Here is a 23,095-nt window from a genome sequence, read left to right on the forward strand (position 1 = left end):
TTTTGCTGAATAGTCTTGTTAGATGTCTGCATCATCAATTGCTAAGCATGTACCCGCTATGTACACCTTTATAAGTGCATTTAACTAATAATTCTCCGCGTCTGGTAACAGCATTACCATTTGACTCATCATGGCCCTGTACCCTTGAAAATAATTTGTAACGGTCTAAAATTATAATGGTTCTGTTCCCAAAATACAATTCTAATTGTTTTAAGGTCTTGACGTATAACGAAACTGTATCGCCTCCTTCAGCTTGTGTCAATGGAGGAAAAGCGTGATACACTGCAAACTTTCTACCCAAGACAATGTAGTAAGGTTGCTTGCTTCCAGGCATTGGCTAATTTTTCATTCCCTGAAGCTAGCATGTATACTTTGAATGAGTCCGTCCGTTCTTCCCAAGGGGACTCTGGTTCTCCTTGATGTGGTAAGGATCTTGCAGGTGGCACGGTTTGCAACATGTTTCAGCAAGTTAAGTTTGGTGATGTATTTGAAATCGATAATTGGTGAAAATGTAGCAAGTAATACTGGAAGGTAACTTTAAAATAAACTAACAACAAATGTAGTCGGCGTCGACCTCTCTACCATAGTATCTATAGGGAGGGAAATATATAAACAAAGTAAAATAATAAATGTTGGTCAACGTTGTCTGCGCTGATTAGATAATTTACTCAGTAAATAAATATGTGTCTGTGTTTGTTTAGATTTGGCCACCGTTGCTCCACCCCGCTGACTGGAACCAATGAATGAGGTTAATTAGGAAGAGTCTGACTTTTACCGTTTCAATGATAGATGGCTTAAAACAGACTGCAACTGTTGTAACAGAGAATAGATACCACCATACACCACTAGGCAGCACTGCTGCACCATGTAGTCTGTTCAGGTAGAAACTGGATCTGAAAAAAAAAAAAAAAAACTAAGACCTCCGGTGCGGGAATGACAAAATATCATTGAGAAGCCTGCAGATAAAAAGAAAAATGAAAACAGCTGTACTTGGAGAGAGGAGATGATGCACCGTATATCGATCCAATGGCCAAATGTATAACTAGCTTTTACATTGTATTCTCCAGACAGATTGCCCTTCCAGTAGACGTAGCACGTTACAAGGTAAACTTGGCAAAAGTACATTTTTAATAAATGTGTAATATCCGAGCTCCTTATCTGTACGTCAACCACGTCTAGCTGCACAATAAACGCCTTGGTTTTGTGATCGTTCTATGGTAAGGTTGATAGTCTCCCTGAAAGGTTGCGGGGAGTTCTGTAATTCCTCGCCACTTTGCTTCTTAAAAGATGCAATCAAGGACATAATATAGATTCAGTAGTAGATTTGGTCGGGTACTCCCCATTGCTGCCAGTATCGTAGCATTCCATTTCATGGAATCCCTTCTTAAAGAGACAAAGCATGAGCGTTCTACAATACAAGTTGAATATGAAATGTAACACCCTTTCCCTCAGTTATGGAAACAGTCAAAAGCCCGTGTTTTCATTGTGTTCCTGTTCTTGCTAATATGGCCACGATTTTATGAGTGGTGAATATCTATCTGTTTCCCCCCAACAAAGACAACTGTTAATACCACTTTCATTTGTTAGCCTCGTGACATCGTCTTGGCTTTCATATTATTGTCAAAATCCCACATATTTTGGCCTCCCTGCAAAAGTTATAATGAACCCACAGTTGGCCCACAATGCTGCTGCATGGACCTTCTTTGGACTTAAGAACTGCGATCATATATCCGGTAAAATCATAGAGCTGCACTCGTTTCCTGAAAAGAAGCGGATCGTTTTTAAAATGTTATGCTTGACACACCCTCTCTCCTTCAAAAGCAGCCTTCTTTGCTTGCAGATTATAGACTGAGCAGGCACTCTACTTCGTTCAGTCTTCGACCTGTACCTCAATTTGTTCCCTGCCTTGAACCCAAACAAAGTTCTTTAATCCAGTAGAGTCTTCACTTTGCAACTCCCTTTCTCTGAGCTTGAAACTTAAACCAGACCTGTAAATTCGGGCAAATCGCCTTATTCTCTCACCCTGCTCTTTAGTCTGCCTGTTACAGCTACTTGGTAATATGCCCTACACGAGGTACATGTTGCACTCTCCAAATAGCCGAATAGAATAAATGTTGAAAGTGTACCCGTGATCTGCCACATTGCGCTGAAATATGGGGCTTCGATCCAAGCGTCTCTAAGATCAGAGCCAGTTTTAGAGCAATATGGAAATAAATCCTGCTCTTAAAAAGTTTTCCTTCATTCCCTCTTAAAGTTCATTTCACTTATAATTCAAACAAAAATATTATGCAGTATTGCACTGTGAGGTACGCTGTTTAAAGGATGGCTTCCCATAGGGATCGTTTGGTTGACGAGCTTGAGTTGAACAGCTACAATTAGATTAGAAATTGGGATTCTCTTTGCAATTATACGGTTCTTTCTACATCATACTTTTATATAATTAATACTGTATTTATGTTTTTTAATCTTATGTTCGGAAGATACTTGTTTTAAAAGCTAATAAATCTAATCTGTCTTTTATTCTTGCTTACTCCTCCCACCTCATTCTGACTCTCCTCTCTTTCTGCGCATTGGTCATAGGTTCCAAAGTAGTACACCAACATCAATTATTTAATTAGAGTTACCTTTCTTTTTTCCTTTTGAAAAGTCAGTGGTATGTTTTCTCACATTTCATAGGTATATAAAATGATGCAGATTCCTTTCAGACCCACTTATTATGAAATATAAAGGTTTTGATGCAAGACTTTCTTCTTAAAAATGGACACCAGGTTTTGATCACTTCAGCTCCTCCAGCAAGAGTGAAGGATTAAAATTTTCCTTTTTTTCTTTTTAGGTCGAGCCTAGGCAGCACACATGTGCTGTCTTTTGACATGCTGTAATCTACTTCTGTGGGATTTCACCATGCCCCTCACATGCCTATAACTTTCATTTGTTCCTTAGCCTGCCTTTCAAAATTCCTTTGGTTTGTTAGGTAAATGCTTTAAATTTGTCCTGTCTTGAGGCTATTTTGTTACTGCCTTGGAGATTGACACTGTTACATGGATTATTGCACTATTGGCCATATACTTTAGTGTTGGTGCTCTACTTTTTTCTTTTGCCTCTCCACTTTGCGCTTGTGGCAGTATGTTGTTTCTTCCTCTGGAGTCTCCTTGTTTCTCTCGCAGCTCTGCCCAGTCAGATCGTAGGATCGTCTGAGCAGGTCTCAACGCTGCGCCTCCATCAACATTGCTATGGCAACTTTCAAGACCATGGGAGCCCTGCAGAGTATCTTGCGGGTCATGTGCGGGCAGACATGCCGGCTTGATGTCAGCGATGCCAGGTAATCACACCATGCTCGTTGAGCAGGCAGGGGCATGAGTTCTTTCAGGGACCCGAGAGGTCAAGAACATGATGTCGGGGAAGGGAGCTGAAAGGCACATTGATCCCAAGGGAACGGTGGGGTACACTAGGCAAAGACTGCAGGCTGTATTGAGGATCTGGAGACTAGGTGCGCTGTGCACGTTCTATGGCGGGGGAGACTTGCCTTGGGTATAGTGGAGAGGGTGTATGCATTATAGTGGATACCAAGGGCAATGGTGCGCTGTAGAGTGAGACTCGTTATTAAACACCCAGTCTAGGGGTGGCATTATTGTTAACTCCCCCCCTTCCTGTGGACCTTAACGTTAACTCCCCGCTATATTCCATCTCTTGAACGAGTGTCCATTCTTGCACACCCCTCTCTTCTTTGTTGCGAGTGTCCCTGTTGGTCACTGAGAGAAGTGCAGCTGATGAAATCGCTCTGCTTGCTTGTGTGGCGTCCCGATCTGCCTCCTACCTTTGTTGTCAGCCTGTGGCTACTGCTCCCAGCTAGCATCGCCCAGCCCAAGTAGTTTCTTGCCAATAGAATAAAACAAAAATGCCAGCCAGTTAAAGAATAAACAATACATCTCTTTGACACAGTGAATGCGCCTTAAGTGTATGCTATTGCCAAGACTTGTTTTCAGATTTGGATGAGGTGGAGGCAAATTTAACACAAAGAATAATCCCCGGAGAGCCAGATTGTGGATCGGATAATATAGCTTATTTTTTATTTATCGTTTCTAAAGTAGCACTCCGTTCAAAATTGGTATGGTTAGGAAATCTGGCTCGCGTTTAATGTTCTCCTTCTACTTTGCTTTACTGACAGTTGCCGTTTTCGTTTGTATGCCTGGCCAGTTCTAGCATTGAGTTCCCCTCTCCATCTCCCTAATCCCCCAGTGATTCAGGGTAACCCAGCCTTTCTCATTCACTGCTTCACTTATTCTTCCCTTGCCCCTCTCCCCAGTACAGGGTGGCCCATACATGATCTACATTTGGTGAGGGTCTACATAGAAGGGCTGCAGTGTTGCATACAAATGGGCTGCAGGACAGGGTGCCCTGCTGGTGACACAAGGAGGAGATGCAGGGTGCTGGCTGTACATAGTTGACAGGCAGGGAAATACACTGGGCCTTCAAGGCAGACCAGGGAGCATACATAGTGACTAAAAAGGGTGGTGGGACACACATAGGCCAAGGACGGAGAGACGCTACAATGCACATGAACTGTAGTGGGGACAGGGCCACATAGTTGGTCTTAGGGGAACTGGGGCTTTGGGGTGGATGGCTGGGGAGTTCAGAGAGTCCCTGCACAGACAGTCCTACCGTGCACACAAATGGGCTGCAGAGGAAGTACCACAAAGAAGGGATGCTGTGGTGGGTCGGAGAAGAATGCAGTCTACGGGGAGCAAATCCTCCATCGTGCACCAACAAATACACCAGCACACAGTTCATCATAGACAAGTACACTCAAAATCATATGTCAAAACAAGCAATATTATAAGTCCATATATCCACCATCATGCACCAACATACCTGCCCTCCATATTGGCGAACAACATACCTCATGCTTGGACCAAACCCACCAACATACGTCTACACAACACATGATATTCCAACACATCCACCTTTATACGACAAGACAGCTTCATCCGCCAGTACATCCACCACCAGACCACCAGCATCACATGCCAACTCCACTATCTTTGTTCCTCCACACAGCCATCATGTGACAACACAGTACCAACAAAAATATTAAAAAATGAAATTATCTTCAGAAAAAGGGCTAAAGTTGAAAGCTTCGCCATAAAAAGTAATGAAATTCACAAATTAAGATCTTGCCCTAATCGTATGTCCTAGCCCAGTTAAGTATAACACGTACCTGCGTAGTAATGACTCCGGATGTAATGGATGTAGTGTAGGGGGATTCACTAGCAAGACAGCTGTTGATTAATACTCTTTCACTCCCAGAAGAATGAAGGTGAAGTGTGGCCGTAATACGTTACATCGTTCCCGCTGCGCTATTTTGCAGAAGAGACTCTAGCAGCTGGACAGCATGGGAAGAGATCTTCTAAAGTGTGCTGATCAATCCACTTATGCATCATGCAGAATCAGCTTTACTGTTGTGCTGCGTCTATTTTAGTTATTTTTTATTAAATAATGTTTTACTACAAATGTATGTACTTGTTTTGCAGACGTAATATGACCATTGCACATCCATCACTAGGTTTTCCATTTTTAGAAATGATCTTTCCATTTCATATCAGTAGTAATTTATAAAATATACAGCAATGGGGAACGTGACCTGGACCGTCTCATTTTTGTATGTATCTTAATTGACTCGAAGAATAATTCACCAAACCAAGGAAGGGCAACGGATTACTGGGAAGGCCCCCCGTTAAAATTGGTTACATTTCCTTCAGCAGAAGCTCTTCAGAAGCTTGTTGTGGGCAAACACATATTTATTTGAAAATTGACAAGGTTTAGGGCCCCGCCCTAACTTATGAGTCCTTTAACCAATATCAATGTTCAAGGTTTGAATGTTGTTCCCTAGGTTAGATACAAACTGGTAGAGAGTACTAAGTTGTGTACATTGTGCAATACCGAGATTGCATAGGAATTGGGTGCCTGCTGAAAATAGAGGAGCAATGCAGCTCTTTAGTATACATTCTGCACTGTAGGATGTCCATTGTTAGTCATAAAAGTTACCCACTCCGTCTGGAACACGCAATCTAAATATGTGCTTGAATCTGTCAACAAAACAGTTGAAGAGCCAAATGTGTCCAGTTGTTGCAGAGCGCCTTTCTAAAGCCTGCCACAGGCAAGATTTTCTGTATTTTAGACTTCTGTGTGAAAAAAACCCTTATCAAAGCTACATTGTAGCACTCATAACACAGACTCTGCCTGCATATCTAAGTGATTAGGAAAACCTCAGCCTGATAGTCTGTTTAAGTCCCCATGGGCATCTACTACCCACGATGCCTTGTATTGGTAATAAGTTTGTTTCCGGCTCATGTGGCTGGCGCCAAGGAACGTGCTGGATGTTTTCACCTGTGTTTTTACCACCGACTTATTCCTGAGAAATTTCTCTCAGATTATATTTTTAGTTTCACCCCCCATCATTTCCACCTCAAAAGTTGATGAAAGCATTTTCTTTTCTTCAGGGTTTTTCCTTTCTGGTTGCCTTCTACATTTGTTAAGCGACTTTCCAGTAGGACATGAAATACTGTCACAGAATCCCTCCAAGTGTGTCTGGTGTGCCTAACTTCTTTCGTTCTCTAACGGATTGGGGATTTTGTAAAAATAACTAAATAAATACATTAAAAATGTCAAGGGGAACTAATAGAGATAGAGAGGGAATAAGATTCACTGGTAAATTGGAGGATTTAAGGGCAAAGGAAATGAAATGTCAGCCACCATTATGGTTCCTGGATCCTCATAGGATCCACACAGAGGAAGCTCTAGGCAGAAATGATCAGGAAGATGTGAAAAGCCTCAGCAGTGGGGGCTGGGATTGTTTGCCTCTACTATCCTGTGGTCTGTACTACTAATGCTCTGCAAAACTAAACTAAGTGCAACCTCTTCTGCACTTAACTTTCAGTAGTAGTGATTGCTTTTCAGGGAGGCTAGTGTGAGGGTACAACACACTCAGAAGTCAACAAGGGTCTGGTGCTGTAGTTATTAGTGCAGGTGCAAGTCTGCCTCCTCGGTTACCATATCATTTTTTTCTGGAACGGGAGAGCCAAACGGTCTCTTAATATCTCTGGTAATCGGTGGAGGGCCTTAGTAGGCCTGGCTCACTGGAGTTTTGCTGGGCCATGTTGAGTGATGGGGCAGAACAGCTTAGGCACGAGAGGTGCAGGCCTCTTGGCGAGGTCCTGAAGGTAATTGTGGGAGCGGTTGGCTTCTGATAGCCCCCTACTGGGAACTGGGCTGTGATGGATTTAGAAGCAGAATTACCGCATAGTTTCAGTGATCCTGGTTCTTCCACTGTGGTGAGTAACTATGACCAACCAACAACAATGTTTGTTCTCTGCAGTAACCTCAATAACATACATAAACCTCTTTGGCATACAGTATAATATTAAAACATGCAAATCCTACAAAGAAATATATGGTAACCTTAGATTAAACATTCCCTTTGTTATCAAAAACTGTACAAATCAGTGGTTATTAGTGTTTACCATTTATTGCTACTTACATAGTCATGAGGATGGTGGCTTTCCGTTGCTCATTTCCCTCCCTTGTATATTCTAATTATTATAAGCCTTCTTTCCTGTTCCCAATTCGCTGCTTATACCTTTTCCTTGTATTTTGTCTCCCAAGTAACTTCAAAATTACCCTCACCTTCCTACCTGTCATTTCCCAGCTTAAAAAATTCCTCTTTCCAGCCGTCGACCCCTAAACTGTGTCCAAGATGCACATAGATGGGGCTATCTTTGCACCTATTAAGACTTGATTCCAGCCAATAAAAGGTTAATGGTGAAAATGTTACACCTTTATGCTGCACTATCCTTTAGACAAATGACAAAGATTGGCTAAATAAAGGTTTTCTTTTTGGGACTGGAGATATGTATTTTGTGGCGTGCTTAGTGCTCTGTTATCGCCAACCATCTTCACACAGCCTTGCTCTTTTTCTCAAGATACCAAGAAATTGGTTAATGAAGGTGGTAGTACTGTCTGTAGCATGTGGCTCTACATGGTCATAGGGGAAGATATCTGCTAAGGAATTAATAAGAAAACTGTCAGCCATACTGTTTTTGGTGAAATCAAACTCTCCTGTTGTGCAGGATGCTTTGGTTGTCTGCTTGTGCAGTTCACATCATGAATGAGATTTAATTAACCCCTTTGCTGCCAGGCCTTTTCCCCCTCCTGTCCCGAGCCTTTTTTTTGGCTATTTGGGGCAGTTCGCGCTCATAACTTTTTGTTCACATAAGCTACCGACGCCAAATTTGCGACCTTTTTTTCCAACATCCTAGGGATTCTAGAGGTAACCAGTCTTTGTGGGTTCTCCAGAAGGAGGCCAAGAAATTAGCCAAAATATAGTGAAAATTTCGTTTTTTTTAAAAAAATGGGAAAAAGGGGCTGCAGAAGAAGGCTTGTGGTTTTTTCCCTGAAAATGGCATCAACAAAGGGTTTGCGGTGCTAGAATCACCAGCTTCCCAGCTTTCAGGAACAGGCAGACTTGAATCAGAAAACCCAATTTTTCAACACAATTTTGGCATTTTACTGGGACATACCCCATTTTTACGTTTTTTTGTGCTTTCAGCCTCCTTCCAGTCAGTGACATAAATGGGCATGAAACCAATGCTGGATCCCAGAAACCGCAACATTTCTGAAAAGTAGGCACAATTCTGAATTCAGCAAGGGCTAATTTGTGTAGATCCTACAAGGGTTTCCTACAGAAAATAACAACTGAAAAAATAAAATATTGAAATTGAGGTGAAAAAATCTGCAATTTTTCTCTACGTTTTACTCTGTAACTTTTTCCTGCAATGTCAGATTTTTTAAGGCAATATACCGTTACGTCTGCTGGACTCTTCTGGTTGCGGGGATATATAGGGCTTGTAGGTTCATCAAGAACTCTAGGTACCCAGAGCCAATAAATGACCTGCACCCTGCAGTGGGTTTTCATTCTATACCGGGTATACAGCAATTAATTTTGAGTAAAAAATAGCTATCAAGAAAACCTTTGTATTTCCAAAATGGGCACAAGATAAGGTGTTGAGGAGCAGTGGTTATTTGCATATCTCTGAATTCTGGGGTCCCCATACTAGCATGTGAATTACAGGGCATTTCTCAAATAGACGTCTTTTTTACACACACTCCTATATTTGGAAGGACAAAATGTAGAGAAAGACAAGGGGCAATAACACTTGTTTTGCTATTCTATGCTCCCCCAATGATACCTCACTTGTGTGGGTAGGCCTAGCGCCCGCAACACAAAATGCCCCAAAACACAATGTGGACAGATCCCATTTTTTTCACAGAAAACAGTGGTGTTTTTTGCAAAGTGCCTACCTGTAGATTTTGGCCCCTAGCTCAGCCGGCCCCAGGAGGGGCAGAAATGGCCTAAATACAATTTGCCCCTCCAGGGGAGCGACCCTTGCCTAAGGGGTCGCTCCCCATCTCTAAAAAAAAAAAAAAAAAATTGCCCTGGCGCCTAGAGGTTTCTGCCCCCTGGGGGCAGAACGGCCTAATAACAATAGGCCGATCTGCCCCCAAGGGGGGCAGAAATGGCCTAAAATATATGTGCCCCCCAGGGGAACGACTCTTGCCTAAGGGGTCGCTCCCCTTACGTGAAATTCACGAACAACAAAAAAAAACTCCCTGGTGTCTAGTGGTTTCTGCCCCCCTTGGCAGCAGATTGGCCTCATGAAAATAGGCCAATCTGCCGCCAAGGGGGGCAGAAATGGCCTAAATATAATTTCCCCATATGGGAGCGACCCTTGCCTAAGGGGTCTCTCCCCACACCTAAAACAAAAAAATAAACAAAAACAAAAAAAATTATCCCTGGTGCCTAGAGGTTTCTGCCCCCCCTGGGGGCGGAAAAGGCCTTAAAAAAAAATGCCCCCCCTGGGAGCGACCCTTGCCCAAGGGGTCGCTCCCTTATGACAATTTCCATTTTGAAAAATACATCCCTGGTGTCTAGTGGGCGTTTTGACAGCCGGATTGCTTTCAATCTGGCTGCCAAAATGCAGAGAGAGACTTCAAAGCTGAGCTTCCTGTGCGAAGGAGGAGGAATTGTGACAATCAGCGCGCTCCCCCTTCCATCCCTGACTTGGGGGGGTGGGGGGGAACCCCACAGAGGGAGCGCTTGCGCTCCCTCTGGGCTGGGTGCCCAGGACGTAATGGTTATGTAACCATTACGTCCTCGGCACAGAACCGGTTAATATTGTTGGGCCATGCCTGTGGGACTTTATTTATTTGAGAGCTAGCACTAGGAGTTCTTAGAATTGATTTTAATCAAGCATATTGACCTTTGTTTATTTAAAAGCAGTGCAAAGACTATGGTCCTTCTAGGAGAGAGACACGCAAGGGACTTTACCTTTCTGTTCTATCCAGCAATCTGTGTACTAGTGCATGTCCTGTTTTGGGGAAAAAAATGAATCCAGCTCAAAATGTTTCTATTAAATATATTTCTGTAATTTGTCACGGTGACTTCAAGTAGTGCTAGGTCATTTTCATAGCCATGTAGCCCAAGGTTCATTTTGACATGGTGCCAGTAGAAGTAACAATTGAACTTGATGGCCCTTGGTCTTTATCATGAACATGTTCTAATCGATATGCAGACTCGGAATTGGTAAAGGCATCCATTTTTGCCCAAATTGTGCTATCTGCAGCATATACCTGGAATGACAGAGCAATGGCTGTCCTTTCATGTTTCTAAGCTGCACTGTCTGCAATTTATACACTAACTTAAAGCTTTTCTGAGTTAATGTATGTACTTTAGGCAGCTCAGTTTCAGCAAAACCAGCACATGGACCATTTCTGAGCCTGTTCTTTGTTACTGAAGATGTTCACTTAATGGTCCTTGTCTTTCTGTGTGACAAGATGCAGCTTCTAAAGGACTTTTTTCAGCTATTTACCATGTAAATCTCCGATCTGATAGACACATCAAGCCGCAGGTTCCTTACCTTTGAATTTTCCCAGGCGTCAGACTGGATCCGGAAGATTTTTCGTGAGCAGTACCACTGCGCGCCCGTAGGTGGCTTCGTTTAGTTCTGCAGCATGTCAAGCTCCGGAAGTGACATTGCAGTCCCCTATATAGGTGCTACCTCAGCACAAGGATGTCAGTTCTTTTTTTTGTGCACCAGTCAGTGCAGATGGTGAAAACCGGGAAGAGCTACACTTCTGTCATTTTTTTCAGAGATTTTTCTACATTTTGTTGTACAGTTTTTTTTGGTATGTCGAGTATATCTTCGAAGAAGACAGGGTTTAAGCCATGGGGCGCCTGTCACTGAGCCATATCGGGTACAGAACCTCATTTGGTCTGTTTGTGGTGTCTCGAGCACAACAGAGACTCCAAGTCATGCTCAGACTTCACCCCTTCCTGCATTTCCGGGCGCAACCCCCTCTTAGGTGAAGGAGTTTCACGAGGCCACGCAGCATGTATTCGAGTGGGCCGACCCTTCCAGAGGCCTTCAGAGGGGGGCCACATCAGGTTCTGCGCCGGTGGCTTCGGCCTCAGCTCCGATGGGCCCCTCGTCAATCTGGACCGACGTCTCTCATGCCACCTCAACCTTCCCTCAAGCGGGTCCCATCGCAGATGCTCCCGTCAGTGCCAGCCCCATTCTAATTCCAGATGATTCGGAACGACATCTATCATTGCCATTTCCAGCACCGACAGGAGTCATGGGTCCTAGTTTGCTGTTTTTTGCCCTATTCTGAAGGACTATGCATGGGAGAAAAATGGGACAGGTCACTGGAGAGTTGGAAGGATCACTGGACTGGTGTCAGCAACTGGGAGATGCCAGTGGACTGGATACTTTTTCAGATACTGTCTTGCTTTCTCTCTCTACCTTGGTTACCGAAGAGGGAGTATCGTATGCAATGGTTGTGAAGAGGGCAGCAGAGGTCCTCGACCTGGAACTACCCTCGGAGGCAGTCAAGACCTAGTTAAGATGTCCTGTACTGACTCGTAGGATTATTTGTTATTATGCTTCTTTCATGAGACATGCTTTGGCAGTGCTGTGAGGCTTTTTCAGTTCTGTTTGTTCCACCTAATGGTGGCACCCAGTGGGTGTTCCTGCTTTCAGCAGGTGTTATTTTTTTCCTTAAATTGTCAAGGATAGATTATAGGGTGTGTATATTACCCCGGACCCTGAAGAGAATTTGCGTCTGATGCATCAAGGCTACTTTCATTACTGTTATTATTATTCTTTACTACGTGATGTAAAAGTGGTAGCTCTCCACCTCAAGATTATCATTGACAGCTTCTTAGTGGTTTATCACTTTTTGATTCTTTACATTGCCTGATATAGGGGTGATATTGTTTACCTTGCTCTGAAGAGCTCGTGCTTAAGAGTAAATACCTTCATGGTCTGTACTATACTCTAAGTGGAGTATTTTTTTTGTATACCTGGTGAGCTCTTATATACATGCACAGTCAGGATTCGTTAGCTTGTGGGCTATTTGGGGGTACAGAGTTGCTCCCTCTGCAGAAAGTTATTTCTCTAACTTGTCTAGTATCCCTTATAGGGAACTTGTAATATTAACAGCTCCATGGGAGTGTCAGTACATTATTTAATTTCTGTTCAATAGATCTTTTTATAAGGATTGTACAGCACTAAGGGTGTCTGTTAACTACGTCCTTCTTGTACTGTCAAACCAGGTAGCTGTTGATCTACACTATTTGTTATATACTTTCTACTTTTACCTATGATATGGTAGTGTCTGTGTTCTACTTTTGGTATATTTGATACATTGGAAACCAGAAAGTATCAGTTTTGGGACTTTAAGACTTAATTTGTTTTGGTCTTAAAGGTTTGCTTGCATAGAAATCGCAGTTAAAAGTACATGTCCAACCTTTTAATTACACAGCACCCAGCCCCTGTGATTGCAAGGGCCTACCTCAGGGGTGACTTGTATGTAATAAAAGGGTAGTTTAAAACTTGGCAAGTGGGTTTAAATGCCAAGTCAACATGTCAGGTTAAAACTGCATTTAGGCTGTAGCAGCAAGCCTGCAACAAGTTTTGAAAAGCTACTTGAGTGGGTGGCACAATAAGTGCTGTAGGCCCACTGGTAGCATTTAATTTACAAGCTCTGGGTATATGGTGTACTACTCTACAATGGACTTATAAGTAAATTAAATACGCCAATTGGGTATAAGCCCATTTGGTTATGTTTTGGGGAGAGAGTCGAGCACTTTAGCACAGGTTAACAGTGGTAAAGTACACAGACTCCTAAGCCCAAAACACAAATCCAGAAAAAAGTGGAGAGTAAAAGACAAAACATTTGGGGTAACCCCTACAGAGAGGGCCAGGTCCAACAGGGAACATAGAAGGGAAAAAAAGAGTAAGAAAACAAATAGAAGGGAAGAACAGAAAGAAAGAGAGCAAGAGAATCCGGTAACCAAGTTAATTTCATACTGAACATCTCTGTAACTGTACCAGGCTCACCCCCAATCTGCTCCACACCCACAACCCTCACCCCCCCCAAGGTCTAAAAGAAGAGAGCTGAAAGTGTAAATCATAATCACCAATCTAAGACCATCTACCTCCTTCAGACCCACAGGTTACACCTACAGTACATTATAATAAAACAAAAAAAACTCCAAAGGTATATTTTGACCAGTTTAGGCTCACGGAATACATGTGAAAGAAGGGAGGTTATGTTTAGCTGGTTGGTCACTTGAACGTTGAGCCCGTGCTCATTACCTTCAAACTGCATGTTGAATGAATTTGTCTGCCTTATCAGCTTGTTAATATAGAACTCCCAGAAACACTCCATAAATAATGCTTTTTCAAAAGTTACAGTGCAAGTTCTCAACAAGCATTTTATGTAGTAAGTAAGGATAAGTGAATTGCTAAGTGTGTTTAAGAAAGCGTGCATTGCAAGAAACAGCCTACTGTTCTGACAGTTGCTACAAGGTTTGTAGAAAATATTTTCCCATGTCAGAACATAGCTGCATAACAAAAAGCAAACCATAAAAAAGAACATCCTTCTAAATATTGTCAGCTTTCACTCCTGTATCAATGTACATGTCTAACTGCATTGGGAAAATTCCCTGTCTTAAATCATAATTAATCAACCCAAGGCTGAATAACACTTGCCATAATCATGGGCTGCTGAGCATAAAGTCCCCTTCTTTGCAAACTACATTCCTCCCTACAAGCCCCAAAATTGAAGTGAATAAGAGTCATGACACTTTGTACAGAGTTCTGAAAAATCACTTGTGAATAGGAGTATAACCGCCCATAGGGAACTATATTTCCACCAATTTAATCTCCATGCATCAGTGGAATTTAAAGAAAACTGCAGATTCTTCCCATTTTGAATATTTTCCCAAGTGTCAGACTGGATCTGGAAACTTTTCATTAGTACTGCTATTCACCATTTGTTGGTGTTGTGCAGCTCCACACTGATGCTGTGCTGGTCTTGATGTGCAATTCCTAAATAGGCACCACTCCTGTGCACTGACACCCGTTCCCTTCTTTTCACACCACCAGGCGTGGATCTGGAGCTCTCTCTCTAGTCTCTGAGACAATAACCTCAGAAATCTCATTTCATTTTCAGTGTGCAAGGGAATGTACCATATTTGACTGCTCACCTCCTTCTCTCCTGAGGTGCCTAAAGTGATCTTGAAAGCCAGGCTCCCTCAGTCCTTATATTCCTGATGTGCACTTCCTTCAAGCCACTTTAAAGCTGCTCCATGCAACTCTTACCATCAATACAGTTTTCCTCGTCACCATTACATTGGGGAGGCATGTGAGTGAGCGTCAAGCTCTGTGTCAACCCACCATACACTGCTTTATTCCCAGAAAAGCTGGCATTACAGACATGGACACCATGCCTGCCTAAAGTTTTGATGCCAGTTATATGGTCCACCTCGCCCCTCTAAGTAAAAGAGAGACTCCATTACTTGGGCCCCAAGAGAGTGCTGAGCTTTTACATAGAATGTAGCAAAGGACACCGAGTGGACGAATAGCTCTTCATGGGTTTCTTTGGGCAACAAAAGGCAAGGCTGTGTAGAAGAAAAACATCTCCAACTAGATCATGCTCTACACTAAGATTTGCTACCCATCGGTCAAAAAGCAGTCTCCAGAAGGACTGCCTGCTCATTCTACCAGTGCCCAAGCTACTACCATTGGTATGCAGAACCCCTGTTCTAGAAATTTTGGCATCCCTTCATGCATTCACGCAGCACTATTGTCTGGACAGTCCGGTTTTCCGAGAGGGACGTATTGCCTGCTCAGTCCTGCCGGACTTTCTGATTTTATGCCATTCATAGACCCACCTCCAAATACATACTGCTTTGGTATCCATTCAAAAGGTGAGGAATCTGCAGCTTGAGGTCTGTCAGAAGAACAAGTTGCTTACCTTCAGCAAGGCATTTTCCAGTAGACCCTCTCTCTAGCCACGGATTCCTCATCAGCCCTCCTATCCTCCCGTTCTGTGATTGAACATTATCCACTAATAAGGTCCAAAGTGTTAGAACCTGCATAATGGTCACATCAATTTGTTTTTGCGGCTGAGTGCCTGGGGGTGGGGGGTGGACACTCTTGAAAGCAACTGACCTGTGTGCTCGAGTGGCACTACTTTTTAGGCTCTGCATGTCATTTCCGGAACAGAACAGCATCAGTGTGGAGCCGCACAACACCTCCTACTGGCGCACAGAGGTTCTACAGGAAAGTTTCTGGATCCAGTCAAACTCTTGGGGAAATATTCAAAGGGTGAGAAATCTGCTGCTCAGTAGAGTTTCCACTAGAAAGAGCATTACAGAAGGTAAGTAACTTATTCATTTAAGTATGTATTGGGAGTCAAAGCGCTGTGTATTGCTGGCTGCCAAATTGAGCGGAGTTGAGGATGCAATGAAGACATTATATTAAATGAAAAATATATTTGTTAAAAGCATCCTGTGCAGTGCCCATATTGTCACTATGACACTTGCTAGTAGGGAAGTGTATAGAGTGTAAGAATACCCCTACGTGTAAGGTAAAGTAAATTCTTCACCTTGGCTTTTTTTCTCCAATATTTGTAAAAGGTAGAGTATCTCAACTCGTGCGAGATCCCAGAACACTTTTTGTAAAAATATGTGACTTATCTAGAAAACATTTTTCTCAGGATGCCACCACAGAGTATCCTACTGGGAACTTTGTCAAAGCGGGAATAGTGCCCAAATGAAAACTAATGACGAGTAATAAAAACATCGCCCTGACATTTTTAGAATTCTAGTAGATTACACAAGCACATCACACCCACTAGAGGTATTTGACATCTCACTCTTTCAAGACCATTCTTAGCTACAAACACCACATTTGTTTGTTTTGGGGGTCTTTCAGTCATTATCGTTTGACATTTTCTAGTCTTTCCATGGTTTGTTCTGGATATTATTCCATTTTTTCTGACTGTTCCCGATAGTATTCCACCTGCACAGGCTTTTAGCCACAATTCATTTACTCGTAGACAGATTTCCTGCCTGTGGTGGTAAAATGTCTAGGAAAGACGATAATGATGTGTGTATGTGTGGTGTGTCACCCAGCGAATCATTTCGTGGAGGGCTTTGACAGTTGCAGAAAACTGTCTTACAGGAGGATGAGGAAGAGTGAAGAGATCCATCTCAGGGCTAAGGGAATGAGATTGGTAAGAGACTTTTCTGTGGCATCTGCATCCGCCTCGGAGGTGAAAGGGCCACTCTGCCTCTCATGACACCTATTCTCTCTCTTCAAGAGGAGAGTGGGCAGCATCATCACCGACATCATGTTGCCAAAGAGACGGTTGACATTGAGAGGCTATTCAAACAGATGTCGAGGCACTTAATTTGTCCTTCTTCACAATGTCATTTCAGATTTAAATATTAACCCTACTACTTAATGAAAGATTGTCTTCCCTGGTCCATATCTCAGAGGGGTCTTTACAGAACCATTATTTTAATAGAGCTTAGGTCATTATTTGGATAGACCCAAATATATATGTAAAGTTAAAAAGCTTTTTGTGAATTATTGTATTCACATGTATTATGAGATGGACAGTTGCGTCTAAACAGGCATAGCGAGAAGGATAGTCACTTGCTTAATTGCTTGTTTTTGGAAATTTCATGGACCTTTGCTTATGGGATAAGCAAAGGACCCATTCTACAAGTGGTAAAGCATCTATCGCTGCTTAGAAATGCCTGCCCCATTTCTGCCAAATAACTTAAAAACAGTGCAATCATATCCTTATGTAGATGCCACGATGTTGTTCATAACCGCTTAAGAGGCACCGTATACCCAAACTAAAGAGCTCAGTGCCTTTAACTAATAATTTAAAAATAGTAGTCTGGTAGAATTCTTAAATCGTCCATGGTCATGTTGTCGCTGTAATGCATGAAAGGATATTAGAAGTTTAGAACATCATTTCCTGCTTTATAATAGTTTCCCTTGGGCTATTTTCCAAAGTCAGTTTCTGTCACATGGGCTATTTTCATTTTGGTTGTTAGCACAAGGATTTTAAAAGAGTGCATCTTGCCTAATTGGGCATGTTTTAGATGTTATTTGTTTCGGAAACCATGTATTTCTTGAAACGTGTTTCACAATCTCACACACGTGTGTAGATATTCTCATTTATGAGCTTGGAGAGTGTATCGTGAAGAAGTAGGATTACAGGTAAAATAAATCTTTTTTTTAATATATAACAGGCTGAGGGAAGCCGCACTCTAAACGTATATTGTAATAAGTCTTTTTTGCAGGGCAAGTAGCTAACTAATATTTTCATCTTCTGCAGCTGCAACCAGAAGTGGAACGATATGAATGGGTGGTAATCAAGAATCCAAATGTGGCCAAGGCAGTTGAGCCAGATGCCTTGAGTACTACATCAGCTGTTAGTGAATTGTCCCGAGAGGACCCTTTGGATCGTCTCTCTCCCTTCCTCTCTACACGACACTTTAACCTGCCCACAAAAACAGCTTCCATGTTCATGGCCGGCAGCATGGACTGCATCATTATAGGTATGTGTTCAGTGTTCGGTTTTTGTAACTCGGCATGACCCATCTAAATTAAGCAGTTAATTAAAACAAAAGTCAGCCCCTTCTTTAGTCAAAAAGGTAATACAAAATGCTGCAATTACTTTGATGTTTGTGTCTAAGTGGACGTAGATGTATATCTAGAGGTGCGAATAGACAGAAGCAGCTCACTTTATATTGGTTGTAATCAACATTCATGCCTAACTGAAATGTAGCTAGAATGCCGTTTTACGGTGAGCTTGCTGTTGTGAGATGTTGCAAACATATCTATGACCTGAACAAACAAAAGTTTACCTTAGAATTCATTTAGGATGGGTGGGGACTAGGGATGTACTATAATAAACCAACAAACCAAAACCCACTATTTTCAAGTTTTAAATGTACATAGTATAAAACGGGGCATTTAATATATATGTATGAGTGTGATCGAGATATGAGAGAGATTCTTTTTCTTGGGCCGTTGATGAGTTATGTATGGTTTATTATTGTTTATTAGATGGAGCATAGCAAACCTATTAGTGTTCTTTTTTTAAAATGAAATAAAACAAATAATGAATTTTGTTAATGTGAATTAAATGTTGTGAAGGACATTTGTGTCACAAAGTACATTTTAACTTTGAAAATAAAGGTTATGGGTTAGTGGGTTTTGGTTTGTTGGCAAAAGCATATGTCGACCTATAAAAAGATGATCTTGTGGGAAGTTTTATTTTGGGAAACCATTTGTTCTACATCAGATTGATGGTCATAAACAATTAAAATAACCCTGCCTATATGTGGGACCCCAGAAGCATTATACATTTATAGAGAAAAACTGAGCATTTTTTAATGCACAGTGTTAGAAATGGTCTCTGGTTGGCAGTGGGTATGCACTCTATCCAAGCAGGGACCCTCACTCTAGTCGGGGTAAGGGAGATGCACACTGAGGATAACCCCTGCTCACCCTCTTGGTTGGCACAAGCAGCCAGGCGTGTCTCAGAGGCAATGTGTAAAGTATTTGTACAATCACACACAGTAACAAATTGAAAACACCACAAAAGGACTCAACACCAGATTAGAACAATAGCCAATATGTATCTGAATAAAACAAGACCAAAACGACAAAAATCCAACATAAACAATCAAAGTTAGACATTTTCAAAGATTAAACTTCAATATAACGCTTAGAAACACCAATGCTTCAATTTGGAGCTACAACAGCATTGTGACGGAGTCGTTCCCAAGAATCCTACGCCAATGGCGCCAGTCACGGAGTTGCACGGACCTCCAGGTACAGCACCTTGTGAAAATGAGGAAACAAGATGCTGCATGGAGTCTTGGATCGAGGCGTTGCTAGATCCAGTGCGGCTTTGGTTCCGGGGCGGAAGAGCGGAAGCGTCGGTGTGAAGCATCGGGTCCTTGCTGTGGGGATGAGTTGGTGTTGGTGCGAACCGTTGGTTCCTTACATTTCCAGGGTGGTCGATTATGGCGGTCAAGACGCAGTGGGGCGACCTCACGGGGTCGCGGTCATGCCACGGGACTGCAGGTGCCATGGCGGAGTCAGTTGTCAGGCACATCAGTGACATGGCACTTCATGACTCACGGACTCATTGGCTTGCTGATGCTGCATCAGGCTTGCAGGGTCAGTCGGGATAGTCGCACTCCAACCGGGACTACAGCTTCAGTTGCAGGTGGCGTTGCGGGATTCAGCAGCGCTGTCAGTCCAGGCGTTGTCCGAAGTCTGTGCACTTGGTCTTTCTTGGTTTTTCACCAGCTTCTCCTTTCAAGGGCCCAGGGACTGGATTAGGTACCACTTAGCAGGGTAGGAGTCTCAGCAAGGGTGTCCAGGTGCTGGTAGAGGAAGTCTTTGATGGCCCTGAGACTTCAGAACAGGTGGAAAGCTCAGTCCAAGCCCTTGGAGAAACTTTAGAAGCAGGATACACAGCAAAGTCCAGTCTTTGCCCTCTCTGCAGCAACTGCAGGCCAACCCAACAAAGCACACACAGCAAAGGGGCACAACTCCTCCATCTCTTCTCCTTGGCAGAGGTTCCTCTTGATCCAGGAGTGTTCTAAAAAATCTGAGGTTTTGGGTCCACTACCTATACCCCTTTCTGCTTGCCTTTGCAGTAGGCAACCTTTAAAGGAAAGCTTCTGTTGTTGTCAAGATCCTGCCTTGCCCTGGCCCCAGAGACACACCAGGGGGTTGGAGGCTGCATTGTGTGAGGACAGGCACAACCCTTTCAGGTTGTCAGCTCTTCCCTCCCTACTCTAGCCCAGGAGATTCATCAGAATATGCAGGCTACATCCCAGCTCCCTTTGTGTCACTGTTTAGAGGGTATTCTCAACAGCCCAACTGTCAGACCCAGGCGTTGAATACACAAGCAGGCAGAGGTACAGAATGGTTAAGCAAGAAAATGCCCACTTTCTAAAAGTTGCATTTCCAAACTGACAGTCTAAAAACCAACGTTACCAAAAGATGTATTTTTAAATTGTGAGTTCAGAGACCCAAAACTCCAAGTCACTATCTGCTCCCAATGGAAAACTGCACTTTAGAGATATTAAAAGGCAGTTCCCATGTTAACCTATGAGAGAGATAGGCCTTGCAACAACGAAAACTGAATTTGGTAGAATTTCACTCTCGGGACATGTAAAACACATCAGTACATGTCTTACCTTTAGAATACACCCTGCCCATGGGGCTGTCTAGGGCCCAACCTTAGGGGTGCCTTACATGTACAAAAAGGGAAGGTTTGGACCTGGCAAGAGGGTACGTTTGCCAGGTCGTGTTGGCAGTTTAAAACTGCACACACAGACCCTGCAGCGGCTGGTCTGAGCCATGTTTGCAGGGCTACCCATATAGTAAATCAAATATGCTGTTCATGAAAAAGCCAATTACACCTACAGTTTACACAGAGAGCACTTGCACTTTAGCACTGGTCTGCAGTGGTAAAGTGCCCAGAGTGCCAAAAATCAACAAAAACAAAGTCCATCACACAGTCAAAACATAGGAAGCAGAGGCAAAAAGATAGGGGAGACTACGCAAAGAATGCCAGGTCTAACACACATTAGAAGCTTCAGACTATGGAAGGCTAAATTTTCCATGTTTTGTTTTTCTTTTAAAGCTCAGCCTAAAAAATAAGGTACATTGTAAAGCAACAGTGCAATATAAATCTTAATCGGGCTTTGTAAATGTGATTTAAAGACCAGTAAGTAATGAAGATTCTGAAGTGTGACCTTCTAGTTGGCTGTTGAAATGAGATAAGAACTAATGTTTAAAATCCCCTGACATTTGCCAGTTATAGTGTAGTGAACTGAGTATAACTTGCGCCCTGGTCATACCCGCTTATGACTTTCCATATTACATTACTCATGATATTTTAAATTGTGGAAAGATGACATCCCAAATGACATCCTTAATACTGCTATTCACTTAATGGAGTCCATAAGCCCTTATTTAAAAAAAAGAAAATTGTTAGTAAAGGGACTATTGTCATATACAGCTTAGAGTTACTATGTGCACGTGTGTGTGCCTAGAATAGAAATAGCATAAGCTCTGGAGACAAGTCTGTTTGTGCCTGTTGAAAGTAATATGATGCACCATTTACAAGCCAGTGAAGTTTGTTGTGTAGGTAGTACTCCAGGTTAAACAAAGTAAAGGATGAGCACACCTGATGTGGGTTACATAAACATGTTTCAAGCTAGGTTGTGACTTAGGCCAAAAGGCAAAGCTTCCTTTGACAACAGATTATCCAGACTGGATGTCTTTGAGGTTGTAATACAGTTCTGTAGAGATATTCTATGCAATGCGGACATCACAGGGGTGTGGCTGGTAACATAGCCAAACACAGTCTTTAAATTAAGGCTCACGAGGCTGCACATTCATACTTCAGCATCCTCCTACTCTCATCCCTCACTTAATAAAGCCATATCCTGAATGTCATATGAGGGGTAGTGACACTGCATAAACCAATGAAAAGTTAACTAGAACAACAAAAAAAAAAAGGGTGAGTTGTGTAGCGCCTGATGCAGGACCTACAACAGAGCATCACACACTAACATGACACGTTCCATAGGCCGAAGTAGTTCCCCCTTCCAACAGCGAGATGAAAGCAGGTCCCATCCCTAGAAAGTGAAGTTGTGGAGAGATAGCTAGCTGTTCTCCAGGCCTGTCTGTGCTACCAGACCTGCGTGGGAATCTGCGCTGCTCATTGCAGAAGGGCTGTAATGGAGCGCCTCGGAAGAGGACGCAGCAGCCTGAGGTCTGCTCTCTGATGACTTCAGCTGTGATGGCTTCTAGAGGCGCCCAGGCCCGAAAGCCCGTAAGGGACAGATTGCTGGGATAGCAGGAGGAGGCAGTGGCAACTAGAGCCAGAGCTCCCATTTGGGGGGCAAGACTGTTGCTGGTCCAGTTGGCTCTGGGTTCAGAAGGTCATAGGGCAGACCTACCTGCCCTACAGTGTAAGGAGAGGGCTGTGATGAGTAGTGGGTGAGCGTGTGGGTTGCCTGGGCATTGTGGGATGTGGTGGTCTGGGGTCCCTGAAAGACACTGATGGCACCCCATGCTACCACTTAGAACCTGACATCACAGCCACAAATTGGCCTAGTTAGCTGTCAAAGAGGACCTGCTCTCCTCAATACTGGTGTAGGAGCTGCAGAATACATGGGCACGACTGAGTCTGCTCTCATGGACCTTAAATAACAAACAGGATGTTAGGGCGCCAAAGGTTGGCAAAGCACACAATTACATCATCACTCTGGTGGGAGGTTAAGGAGAAGTGGGTTCGTTACTTGCAATACCTTTGGAGATGAGCAGTGATTACACAAACCTCCCAAATAACAAAACCGCGGAGAGCTAGATTAGCCCTGCTGACACTAGTGCCATTGCAGTATTTGTGCTGGGAACGCGAGAATACGTAGGTGACTACATTTGTGAGATAGGGTCTTTGCCAGATAGTCTATGACCATTGCAATTGTGGGTAAAGACAGGCCTCTGTGGGCCATTTGCTAGGCTAGGATTGAACAATTCTCTGGTGAGCCTCAAGAGAATAAAACAGCAGTGGAGGTCAGAGCATGTTTGGCCCAATGGACCCCCGGGATGCATTTGTGGCCCAGATCTTTGTTATG

General features: G+C 43.1%; 1 protein-coding gene across 4 annotated transcripts in view; it reads left to right on the forward strand.

The window, feature by feature from the left end:
* TBC1D24 (TBC1 domain family member 24) overlaps positions 1-23,095 on the forward strand; it is a 556,519-nt gene that overhangs the window by 518,249 nt on the left and 15,175 nt on the right. For all 4 annotated transcript variants that reach the window (XM_069210513.1, XM_069210508.1, XM_069210509.1 and 1 more), the window contains one exon: positions 17,758-17,980. In XM_069210513.1, the coding sequence (XP_069066614.1) occupies positions 17,758-17,980 (223 nt within the window). The remainder of the gene's footprint in view (positions 1-17,757; positions 17,981-23,095) is intronic.

This window comes from Pleurodeles waltl, chromosome 10 (genome assembly GCF_031143425.1).
Source record: "Pleurodeles waltl isolate 20211129_DDA chromosome 10, aPleWal1.hap1.20221129, whole genome shotgun sequence".
In the NCBI taxonomy this organism is placed as follows: Eukaryota; Metazoa; Chordata; class Amphibia; order Caudata; family Salamandridae; genus Pleurodeles; species Pleurodeles waltl.